This window comes from Rhamphochromis sp. 'chilingali' (genome assembly GCF_963969265.1).
Source record: "Rhamphochromis sp. 'chilingali' genome assembly, chromosome: 1".
Classification (NCBI taxonomy): domain Eukaryota; kingdom Metazoa; phylum Chordata; class Actinopteri; order Cichliformes; family Cichlidae; genus Rhamphochromis; species Rhamphochromis sp. 'chilingali'.
In genome coordinates this window covers 6,326,622-6,338,660 of record NC_137929.1, presented here as the reverse complement: position 1 = coordinate 6,338,660, position 12,039 = coordinate 6,326,622, and the positions used below count along the sequence as shown (strand labels likewise).

Sequence of the window (12,039 nt, the reverse complement as noted above, 5' to 3'; positions counted from 1 at the left end):
TGGTTATTACGAATGAGTCGGAGCAAGATACCTTCATTCCACCTCACAGTGTCATTGCGGATTTGGAAACCTACCACTGTATCTTGTCTGAACACCGCGTGACCCATCTTCCAGTCAGGAACACTATCACCAGCCTGAATTTTGATTTTGGTGATTCCCCACTGTCACCTGAATGGAGGACGCGAGTCATAGGCAAGCTGAATGACATCTCGGAGGTCTTTTCGCATCATGACTTGGATTTTGGATGTACATCAGCTGTCAAACATCATATTCCACTCCATGACAATACACCGCTCAAGCAACGTGCCCGGCCAATCCATCCACAAGATTTCGAAGCTGTCCGCCGTCACCTGCGTGAGCTTCTGGAAGCCGGCATTATAAGGGAATCATCGTCTCCTTTTGCTTCGCCTATCGTGGTGGTCAGGAAGAAGAACGGTGAGGTCCGGCTGTGCATAGACTACCGGAAACTAAACCTTCAAACTATCAAGGATGCATACCCCTTACCTAATTTGGAGGAATCCTTTTCAGCACTCACTGGTTCTAAGTGGTTTTCAGTACTCGACCTGAAGTCCGGTTGCTACCAGATCCAGATGGAGGAGGAAGACAAGGCAAAGACTGCTTATGTGACTCCTCTTGGGTTCTGGGAGTTTAACCAAATGCCTCAAGGTGTTACCAACGCCCCAAGCACCTTTCAGCGAATGATGGAGCGATGCATGGGGGACCTTCACCTAAAGGAAGTGCTCATTTTCCTGGATGACTTAATCATCTATTCGGACACTCTTGAGGAAGACGAACGAAGGCTGCTGAGAGTCCTGAACCGGTTGAAGGAATATGGGCTGAAACTGGCACCGGAGAAATGTCGATTCTTCCAAAAGTCTGTAAAGTACTTGGGTCATATTGTCTCTGAGGAAGGAGTTCAAACAGACCCCGAGAAGATAGAGACCATCAAGACATGGCCGGTTCCACAGACTTTGAAACAATTGAGGTCTTTTCTGGGTTTCGCTGGTTATTACCGCCGGTTTATAAAAGACTATTCCGTCATTGCCAAACCCCTCAATGACCTGACTCGTGGATATTCTCCAGTTCAAAGATCAAAGACCCTGAAAGCTCGCAAGACATCCACACACGGGCCAAATCAACCCTTCGGTGAGAGGTGGAATACCAACTGTCAAGTTGCATTTGAGACCCTGATTGAGAAGCTTACAACTGCCCCGGTCCTTGGGTTTGCAGACCCGTCTCGCCCATACATTCTGCACACCGATGCGAGTGTGACCGGACTTGGAGCTGTGTTGTATCAAGAGCAAGAGGAGAAACTCTGGGTTATAGCTTATGCTAGCCGCGGATTGTCGCAGAGTGAGAGCCGTTATGCAGCCCACAAGTTGGAATTCCTCGCCCTTAAGTGGAGTGTGACCGAGAAATTCCAAGATTACCTGTACGGGGCAGATTTTACAGTGGTGACGGACAGTAATCCACTGACCTACGTTTTGACAACAGCTAAACTGGACGCTACTGGACACCGTTGGTTGGCTGCATTGTCAACGTACTCTTTTAAACTTCTGTACAGAGCTGGCAAACAGAATTGTGACGCTGATGCGCTTTCGCGGCGACCTTACTCCTGCTCCAATGATGAAGTTTCTAATGACCATGAACTCATTCGTCAGTTCATTTCTCAACACACAGCTGATTCTGATGTCCTCCCAGAAGAGACTGTGAGAGCAATCTGCCAAAGTCATTTGGTCAGAGCCACACGGCCGGGTGACTGCGGTGAGGTTGGCTTCACACTTGTCGAGTCTTTGTCAGTTCAAATGGATACCATCCCTGACAGTTACTGTTCCGAGGACTGTCATCAGCTGCCTGTCGTTTCTACTCTTAACATCAAAGAGAAACAACACTCAGATCCCTGCATTCGAGAGCTTATTCACCAGCTTGAGACGGGGGAGAGGGTTCCACCAACAGCAAGAGCTGAACTCCCTGAACTTCCGTTCCTGCTCAGAGAATGGTCCAGGTTGGAGCTGGTGGATGGAGTCCTGTACAGGAGGAGACGGGACAATGGAGACCTTTCATACCAGCTTGTCCTTCCAGAGGAGTTGCGACCATCAGTCCTGAAAAGCCTCCATGAGGATATGGGCCATATGGGGATTGAACGTACACTTGACCTTGTCCATACGAGATTCTACTGGCCCAAAATGGCAAAGGATGTTGAGCAGAAGATTAAGACTTGTGGCCGCTGTGTGCGCCGAAAAGCCCTGCCGGAAAAAGCTGCTCCACTTGTCAGCATAAAAACATCTCGACCCCTTGAGCTTTTGTGTATGGATTTTCTTGCTCTTGAGCCTGACACTAGTGGCACTCGTGATATCTTAGTCCTGACGGACCATTTCACTAAATTCGCTGTTGCCATTCCAACACCCAATCAAAAGGCAAGAACTGTGGCGAAGTGTCTATGGGAGAATTATATCATTTATTATGGCATTCCTGAGCGAATCCATACCGACCAAGGGCAAGATTTTGAGTCAAGACTAATAAAAGAATTGTGTGAGTTTGCAGGCATTCAGAAGAGCCGTACAACCCCTTACCATCCGAGGGGAAATCCAGTGGAGCGATTCAACAGGACGTTGCTGGCAATGTTGGGGACCTTGGAGACAAAACAAAAAACAAGGTGGAAAGAGCATGTGAAACCGCTGGTTCACGCCTATAATTGTACCAGGAACGAGGTTACAGGGTTTACTCCTTACAAACTCATGTTCGGTAGAACACCTCGTCTACCTGTGGACCTGGCGTTCAATCTGCCACTGCGGGAATCCAAGCAAAAGAGTCACTCACAGTACATTAAGTCACTCAAATCGAGATTGGAGGAAAGTTTCAGTATTGCCTCCAGTAACGCTACAAAGGCTGCCGACCGAAATAAGAAACGCTTTGACAACCGTGTGATACCATCAGCATTGGAACCAGGTGATCGTGTGCTTGTGAGGAATGTCCGCCTTCGAGTTAAGCATAAACTTTCAGATAAATGGGAGGAAGAAGTTTATGTGGTTGTCCATCGGGCTGGGGACCTCCCGGTCTACAAGGTAAAACCTGAGAACAGCAATGGACCTATGCGGACCCTTCACCGCGACCTCCTCCTTCCATGCGGCTTCCTCACGGGCAGTGAGGTTAACTTGGAATTACCAGAGCAATCACTTCCTCATAGACCAAGAACTCGGCAGCAGAACCCGGATTTAAATTCCCTCACAGAACCTCTGGTTGAGGATGAGGACACAGGAAGCTTGGTTTCATTGTATGTTAATCCTCCAACGTTGCACTTCACTGTGGAAAAACAGAATCAATTTCCAGATTCATCTGACGGTGGGAGCCTAGGACCACTGATTTTGGATCCTTCAGTTGAAGTGGAAGTGCAAGGAGAACCAGCCTCTGTGTCCAGTGTTCTTCCTCCAGCAGTGGAGTCTGGTGGTGAGCAATCTGACTCTGATGTGGAAGACATCCTACTTGAACTTGTTGAAAGTCACCCTGAAAACAGAAATGGCTTACCTGAAAACTTACCTGGAAATGGAGACATACTTGTCAACATTCCTGTCGTTGCTGTTGAAGATTCTCCTGAAGAGTCTAGTGTTATTGAGCAGGACACTGACATAAGTGACGGGCTAAGACGTTCACAACGACAAAGAGCACCACCTGATCGACTTCACTATTTCACTCGTGGTAATCCTCTGATTTCCGTGGTCCAAACGATGTTGCATAGTCTTTCCGATGCATTGGGCCATAATGCTAGCCGTCCTTCGTCTGTTCACGTTGTCTAGCGTTTAACATGCGACGGGACGTGCATGGTTAAGGCGGGGAGGATGTAACCCACATAAAAATAAAAAGACCCTGCGTCTATAACTAAATTGGAATCTTAAATTCCAACCGGAGCGTGTCCGTGAAGGCATCGTGACGCGTCATGACGCACGCCACGCCACGAGGCTGCACGTGCCTGTTGTGACCAATCCTATTCGCGAGGCACTATTATATGCTGATAGGTTTGTATTGTTGATTGTCATTTATGCTTAGAAATATTTACTCATATATGCTTAGAAGTATATAATCATTGGTGGATTGAAAGAATGTCTCATCCTAAAGAGGTCTGTATTAACTCTGTGTAGCTGTAGAAGGGAGTGCATACATTCCTCAGAGTGTCCTTGGTATAAATCACATACTCCCTAGGAGAGTTTATCCTTGATTTATGGTATAGCAAGCACATGTATATCTGTTTAAATATAAGAGCCTTTTGTTAGATGGACCTAGACGTCCTGGCACCAGCTTTGGGGAGTTTTCAAGGTACTCTTTGTGTGTATGTAGACGTCATATGTTAATGAACCTATGCATATTCATGTAACCTCAATAAAAGGGCAGCGGTACGGGAGAACGGACGAGAGCAACTGGGGCCAAGCGAAGGAACGGCGTTTGTCCGGTTCTCTCCTGTGCACGAGTAACATGAAGAAATTCGCCTACTTCGTGTCTTGCTTTGCGGTGTAATTATATTGTCTTCAACGTTCCAGCGAATAGGTTTATGCTACAAACCTATCATATGCCTTCCGGGTTGTCGCCTCGAAACGACGCGGGGGAGAGGCGTTAGCGGATGGAAGCAACAGGTACGTGGGGCGAGCGCTTTTCGCTGTTTACTATCTTGGCTTGGCTTTGAATTAATTGTGGATTGCGTTCAACAGTACTTTGATACCACCGTGGGTAGATGTGTGGGGGGCTCGTATGTGACATCGCACGTAGTGAATGGTGAGTTGAGTCTGAATGTCTGTTTGTATTTGTAACCTGTATCAGTATGCCAGTGCTATTAGATGATGGGATAGCTAAGGCTGAGGCCTACTACATTACTACTACTCTCACTCTACGTGGCTGTAGTCTTGTTATTAGAGATTGTCGTTTATTTTAATTTATTACAATGGTTGTATTTGTTGTATATTGGTATTTTCTCATGAACTTTATTGTGTACACTGGAACTAAAGCTAGCTTGGGAAATTTAGATGAATTTTGCTAATAGTGGTCCTGTGATTATAGTGCAGGCTAGTGGTGCCCTGGAGAGACCACAGCGACACCACTACTTTGGATGGCGAGCTAGGCCCAACGAGCCAGAACCCCAGCTACAACTTTCTGCGGTCTGGCTGCTGCGGCCTACACTCTCCCCTCTTGGTTTTCAGTCCCCTAAATCTCACTTCCGAGATTTCCGTCTTGGAATCTTAGTGCTGATCATCATACTTCAAATTTCAACCTGTCTAGACTGTCATACGCGTTGGACTTCTATCAATCATGAAATAAACTTTATGGACATTGTTTGCCAGAGGTTGGACGAGGTTGCTGCACCGCTGTGCAGCGGATATTTTACAAGCTTGAATTGTTTTATCTTTTCCCTGTCTGCAGAATTTGTAAATATTGGTATTTGGTAATTGCACTTTATTTTCACTATAAATAATAACTGTAATCACAATATCTGTGGTTGTATGTTTATTGTACTTCACTCACCTCCTAGAGCCGAATCTGATATCTTCTGAATTAGCCCAACTACTCATAACCAACTTAAAATATTTTAGCTTATGTACTTCCTACTCTTGTTTCACCCTGCTATAAATAATAAACGACTACTGCAGCTCGGTGTGAGTCCTCTCTGAGCCCTCACCCGTGCAGCACGTTAACCGTCTCCAAGTGTCTCAGTGTTGTTTATTCACCTAACTGTTTGATAACTGTAAATCTCTGACAACAGTTTATTTATACCATCTTCACGTGAACACATTCAAGAACATAACAGATGAAGAAACATTAAAAACTTCCACACTACATGAAGCAAGAAAAATAGTTTATTCCTTTATGTAGAAAAAACAGAAACATCAAACATCTCCAAGACTCTCTTTGAAAGAACTAAAAACCTTTGTTCTCATGGTCCAATCATGAGTGAACTCCCCGATGAAGCCTTGTGTGCTAAAACATGTCAGAGTTTTAAAGGTTAAACATGAGTTTCCAAAACGTTTTGCTGGAGAACAATGAACTATTTGACCGAGTTTCAATCATTTACAGACGAGCAAATCCAGGACAGAGAAAAAAGGACAAAACTGACTCAGTAAAACAACAGAAAAGAAGATCCCATGTAGATCTGTATTATGTAGAAGTTCAGCCCAGCAACCAGTTCAGTTCAACACAAGTTTAAATGATTCTATCTGAACTCTGTGGAGCCTGATCTCAAGCTTTTTGAGTCTGACACAGAAACCAGAGGATCTTTCTGTGTCTTCAGATTCACTGTGATCCAGTGATGGGAGTGATTTCAGCCCTGAGTGATCGCGCTGAAGTTTGCACAGAGCAGACAATGAGGTGAATGTTTGGGCACATTGGTAACAGTGAAACAGTTTATTAGTAACGTGGGATCGTTTGTGTGCAGAGTATGATCTGAGATTCCTGAAGCTCTTGTCACACTGGTCACAGCTGTAGTTTCCTTCCATGTGTGTACGTACGTGTGTATTTTGGCTCCATCTCTGGCTGAAAGTTTTTCCACAGATGTCACAGCTGTATGGCTTAATTCCAGAGTGGGTAACTAGATGCCTCTGTAAGCTGCTACTGTGAGTAAAAGCTCTGCCACACTGATCACAGCTGTACGCTTTAACTCCACTGTGGATGAGTTGGTGTTTTTTTAGGGAATCCTTCAAGGAAAAAGACTTTCCACACAAGTCACAGCTGAACGGTCTCTCTCCAGTGTGGATGACCTGATGCTGTTTTAGTTTATCCCTCACAGTAAAACCCTTCCCACACTCGTCACAGCTGTATGGCTTAATTCCAGAGTGGGTAACTAGATGCCTCTGTAAGCTGCTACTGCGAGTAAAAGTTCTGCCACACTGATCACAGCTGTATGGCTTAATTCCAGAGTGGGTAACTAGATGACTCTGTAAGCTGCTACTGTGAGTAAAAGCTCTGCCACACTGATCACAGCTGTATGCTTTAACTCCACTGTGGATGAGTTGGTGTTTTTTTAGGGAATCCTTCAAGGAAAAAGACTTTCCACACAAGTCACAGCTGAACGGTCTCTCTCCAGTGTGGATGACCTGATGCTGTTTTAGTTTATCCCTCACAGTAAAACCCTTCCCACACTCGTCACAGCTGTATGGCTTAATTCCAGAGTGGGTAACAAGATGACTCTGTAAGTGGCTACTTTGAGTAAAAGCTCTGCCACACTGATCACAGCTGTACGCTTTAACTCCACTGTGGATGAGTTGGTGTTTTTTTAGGGAACCCTTCAAGGAAAAAGACTTTCCACACAAGTCACAGCTGAACGGTCTCTCTCCAGTGTGGATGACCTGATGCCGTTTTAGTTTAGCCCTCACAGTAAAACCCTTCCCACACTCGTCACAGGTGTGTTTTTTCTCTCCCTTTCTTCTGTGAGGTTTGTCGGCCTCCTGAGAGCGCTGACTTCTGGCTCCATGTTGGTCCTGCAGTGACAGAGATACAAACAGAGGCAGTGAGTGAAATGCAGTCGTGGAACAAACTCAACCTTCAAACTCCATTAACACTAGTTTTAAACCTGAAGGTGGAGCGTGGCACCAAACACCTTAAAGGTCTCTTATCCCCACCTGCTGGTAGTTCTAACACATTACATCCAACCTGCTGTTAAAGATAATTCATGACTGTTCAAACACTAAAATCATGCCCATCCCTCCTGATTGTACACACACACACACACACACACACACACACACACACACACACACTATTTTATAATTTAGATTATTTTGTTGTTTCCTATCACATATTTCTATAATTTGTATAGATTTATACATAATTATTCAGTGATAATAAATCCTATGTTTGTTTATTCTAAAGGAACCCCGTTAGCTTCCACAACAGATGTTGCTCGTCTTCCGTCAAATACTCACATAAAATATTACACAATAAAGTGGATTCAAGATATCCACATAATTTCACTCTTACATCCACAGTGAGGTTTCACAATTGTTCAAATATAAGCAATCAATAATAATAATAATATCAATAACATTGAGGCACATTACACAAATTTCAAAAACAAATCATGTCTTACAATATTTACAACAACTAAAAGCTCTGTAAATCGGCTTTTAAGTGTTCATTGAAGTTTTGAATAATTCTCTAATTTTTTAAGGCAACTTATTCCACTTAAAAGTTGCTCTAAATGTAACAGTTTTACAAAACGTTACTTTTAACTCGAGCATTTACTAAATTGCAGCTTGTTGAAAACTGTGTAATATGATGATGTATTTCATCTGGATACTGCAGCTGAGCAGAATAAATGTGGTGTGTTTAACAGAATTGCTTTCTTTAGAACTACAAGTAAGCCATAGAATATTTTAGCCTGTACAGGAAGCCAAGAAAGGTTATTATGCATTTTATCAATATTAGTATAGTATGAACATCTTCACACTAATCTGGACGCCTTATTCTGGACTAACTGAAGTCTGTTAAGATCTGTCTTATTAGCTGCTGACCAAATGATTGAACAATACTCCAGATGAGACATTACTAGTGCATTAATGACATCTTTCATAATGAAGAAGTGATACACCAAGAGCATTTCATAGCCATAGCTATGCCTTGTCGGCAGAGTTATGTGACATTAGTGATGTTTGTACTTTCAGCGTTAACTTGGTTTTAAAGCCTTTAAAATATACGCCGTTCAATAGTCGACCTTAATCTGACAGAGAATGTGATGATTTTGTGGATAATTAAAGTCAGTCATATATCCACAAACACAACAAGCTGAAAGTCAGTGATGCTGCTCGGTTTGCAGTCCTGAACATCACGGCACAAGCAAGATCCACTGCACTGTTAATGTGAGCTGTGTTATATTGCTGCCTCTGTTCGGTGGTGTCGAGCCAAACGCACTTTAACGTGTGTTTGAACGAGCTGACGGTTCACTCGTTAAGCTGAAAGAAAGATGCTTTAATCACAGCAGTCACACATGTGTCCACTGCACCATCTGGAACTCTTCTTGTTTACACTCGTAATGACACAAACACTAAATCCTGCTTCTCTGGTGCTGTTGTGTAGCAGTGTGTACACCTGAGACTGTCACCTGTCTGTCTGTCCTGCACTCTCTCTCTGTTTCTTTCTCTCTGATTGTGGAATAAAAGTATGAACATGTGTTTATAAGTTACACTTGTGTTTGAATCCTGCAGCTTATCACACATTTGATTTCCATGCGTGACGACTGCAAGTGTCCAGAGTGAGGACAGACTGAGGGAGCCACTGCTGCACATCATCTGTGAGGCTTTGCAGCCCTGATGATCCACCAGGACAAACTCAGCAGTGTGTGAGGAAGAGGAGGAGGAAGAGCCAGCAGCAGCTGACAGATGGAGAGAATAGACAGACTGTTCCCTGTTTGTGAAGGACTGCTAGGAAAGTTTAACATAACTGTCTGTGCTGAATCAGTCTTATTAGGTAATGTTCAAATAATGTGATCATCCCAGTGTTTTCAGTGTGGGAGAAAGTACTCAGGGCCTTCAAGCTACACACTATGAAAGGCAGCAACAAGTTTAATGTTCAGAAACCTAAAGTCTGTATCAGCAGCAGAATGGAGCTAAAATAAATGTTGGTTTCAGTTCTATGAAGCTTTGAGTATTTTGGATCAGTAGCTGCTGTGTTTGTTGCATCATATTGCTGTAACTGTTTATATGCTTTATATATTCTGAGCTAAGTTGATCTATAGTGTTACATCATATTCTATAAGGATGTTATGTGTTTGTAGACTTTCTGCCCAGTTTGACCCATTTAGCAGAAGTCAGCCTGTTTAAGGCTCTGATATCTATTCTGTGTGACTTACAGCAGTTATGACATGGTCTGATTTTCTCACCCATCCATCCATCCATCCATCCATCTTCATCCGCTTTATCCGGGGCCGGGTCGCGGGGGCAGCAGCCTAAGCAAAGAGGCCCAGACCTCCCTCTCCCCAGCCACCTCCTCCAGCTTGTCCGGGGGAATACCAAGGCGTTCCCAGGCCAGCCGAGAGATATAATCTCTCCAGCGTGTCCTGGGTCTGCCCCGGGGCCTCCTCCCGGTGGGACATGCCTGGAACACCTCGCCCAGGAGGCGCCCAGGGGGCATCCTTATCAGATGCCCGAACCACCTCAGCTGGCTCCTTTCGATGTGGAGCAGCAGCTGCTCTACTCTGAGCCCCTCCCGGATGGCCGAACTTCTCACCCTATCTCTAAGGGAGAGGCCAGCCACCCTTCGGAGGAAGCTCATTTCCGCCGCTTGTATCCGCGATCTCGTTCTTTCGGTCACTACCCACAGCTCGTGGCCATAGGTGAGGGTAGGGACGTAGATCGACCGGTAAATTGAGAGCTTCGCTTTTACACTCAGCTCCCTCTTCACCAAGACTGACCGGTGCAGCGTCCGCATTGCTGCAGCTGCAGCCCCAATCCGTCTGTCGATCTCCGGCTCCCTTCTCCCATCACTCGCGAACAAGACCCCGAGATACTTGAACTCCTCCACTTGGGGCAGGAACTCATCCCCGACCCGGAGTGGGCACTCCACCCTTTTCCAGCTGAGAACCATGGCCTCAGATTTGGAGGTGCTGATCCTCATTCCCGCTGCTTCACACTCGGCTGCGAACCGTTCCAGTGCGAGCTGGAGGCCCTCACCCGATGAAGCCAACAGAACCACATCATCTGCAAAATTTTTTCTCACCCAATAAAGGAATATTTCATATATCAGTCTACTCTTCATTCTATCAGACACAGTTATCACAGCTCCTACATTTGCTTTTTACACATATATGTAAGCACTGAGCCACATTTAGTACCAACATATTAAACGAACAATATTTGTCTCTTATATATGATACATCTGTATACACACTGTCACAGATACTTGTCTGTGAGTGAAGTGATTAATATAATAACTATAATATTGGCCATATTATATTTACATTACCACAGTGAGATGACTTTAGTCTCATGAACAACATCAGCTAATTGTTATTTACAGCTAATCTTAAACGACTGTTGAGCACAGAAATGAAGCCCAACAATCATGTTTCACAGTCCTGTGGTCTCAGCCTCAGATACTCATCAAATCACACAGAGCTCATGTAGAAACAAATGAACTAAATATGTTCTCCTTCATTTCTGTCAAACAAAGCTGTATGAAACGTTTCCAGCTGTTAGTATCATGGTTGCTAGGGAACCTGGGCAGCGCGACGGAGGCTAGACGTCCCATTTCACGAGCCTACGAGCCTCGCACTTCGGCCTTAGCGGTCTTTGAGTACGCGGCCCTTGAGGACTTTAAAGCTGCAGAACCTGAATCGGGATACAGCCATGATGATCTCCAGCCTCGTGCTCGCCAACAATCTCACCTGAGTTAAGAAGACGATCACTGAAATGGTCTCAGCAGGTCCTTTGATGACAGCAATGAAATGCAGTGGTAAGGCTTTTTGGGGATTAAGTTCGTTTTCATGGCAAAGAAGGACGATGCAGTTCATCTGATCACTCCTCATAACATTCTGGAGTGCAGGCAAAATGCTATTATAAAAACTTAAGCAGCAACTTCTCCAGGCTCCAATATTTATGCAATTCTCAAACCTTTTGGCCACGACTGTATAACCTCTTCTGAAGTTTAGTGGATATTATACATGGTTATGCTCAGGATGTGTCGGCCAGTTTCCACTGGAAACGCCTTTTGGTTAAACTGTCAGCGAGGAATTTGCATTTGCACTGTTACATTTTTATATAACTTTAATGCACATAAACAACAGCTGCTTGTTTCAGTGAAAATACATTGATGGGTTTTTAATAAAGTTGTGCAGCTGTAAAGTATTTTGTCTGGTGTCAATTCTATCGTCAGCTACATCGTTATGGCAAATGTTCAAATGTATATGGTGATAAATATCTTTGGTCATATGGTCCTGCTCTGTCTGTCACCTTCTGTGTTGAGCTCATTGTTTCCTCTGTAGTGGCTGAGCTGAGTCCAAGTAGCTGAAAATGTTCCTCTGCTGCTCCGTCAGACTCTCCTCCTCCTGCTGATCAGCTGGGACACAAA

The 12,039-nt window shown here is 44.5% G+C and overlaps 1 protein-coding gene across 3 annotated transcripts in view; it reads right to left on the bottom strand.

Moving 5' to 3' along the window:
* LOC308397978 (uncharacterized protein) overlaps positions 1 to 12,039 on the bottom strand; it is a 339,745-nt gene that overhangs the window by 293,563 nt on the left and 34,143 nt on the right. For 2 of the 3 annotated variants that reach the window (XM_080884323.1, XM_080884313.1), the window contains exons 2-3: positions 11,922 to 12,027; positions 5,741 to 7,457 (exon numbers count right to left, since the gene is read on the bottom strand). The exons of the other annotated variant lie outside the window; for it this stretch is intronic. In XM_080884323.1, the coding sequence (XP_080740449.1) occupies positions 6,168 to 7,457; positions 11,922 to 11,939 (1,308 nt within the window). In that variant the 5' untranslated portion in view covers positions 11,940 to 12,027 and the 3' untranslated portion in view covers positions 5,741 to 6,167. Of the gene's footprint in view, positions 1 to 5,740; positions 7,458 to 11,921; positions 12,028 to 12,039 lie in introns of those variants that run through there. 3 annotated transcript variants of the gene reach the window in all.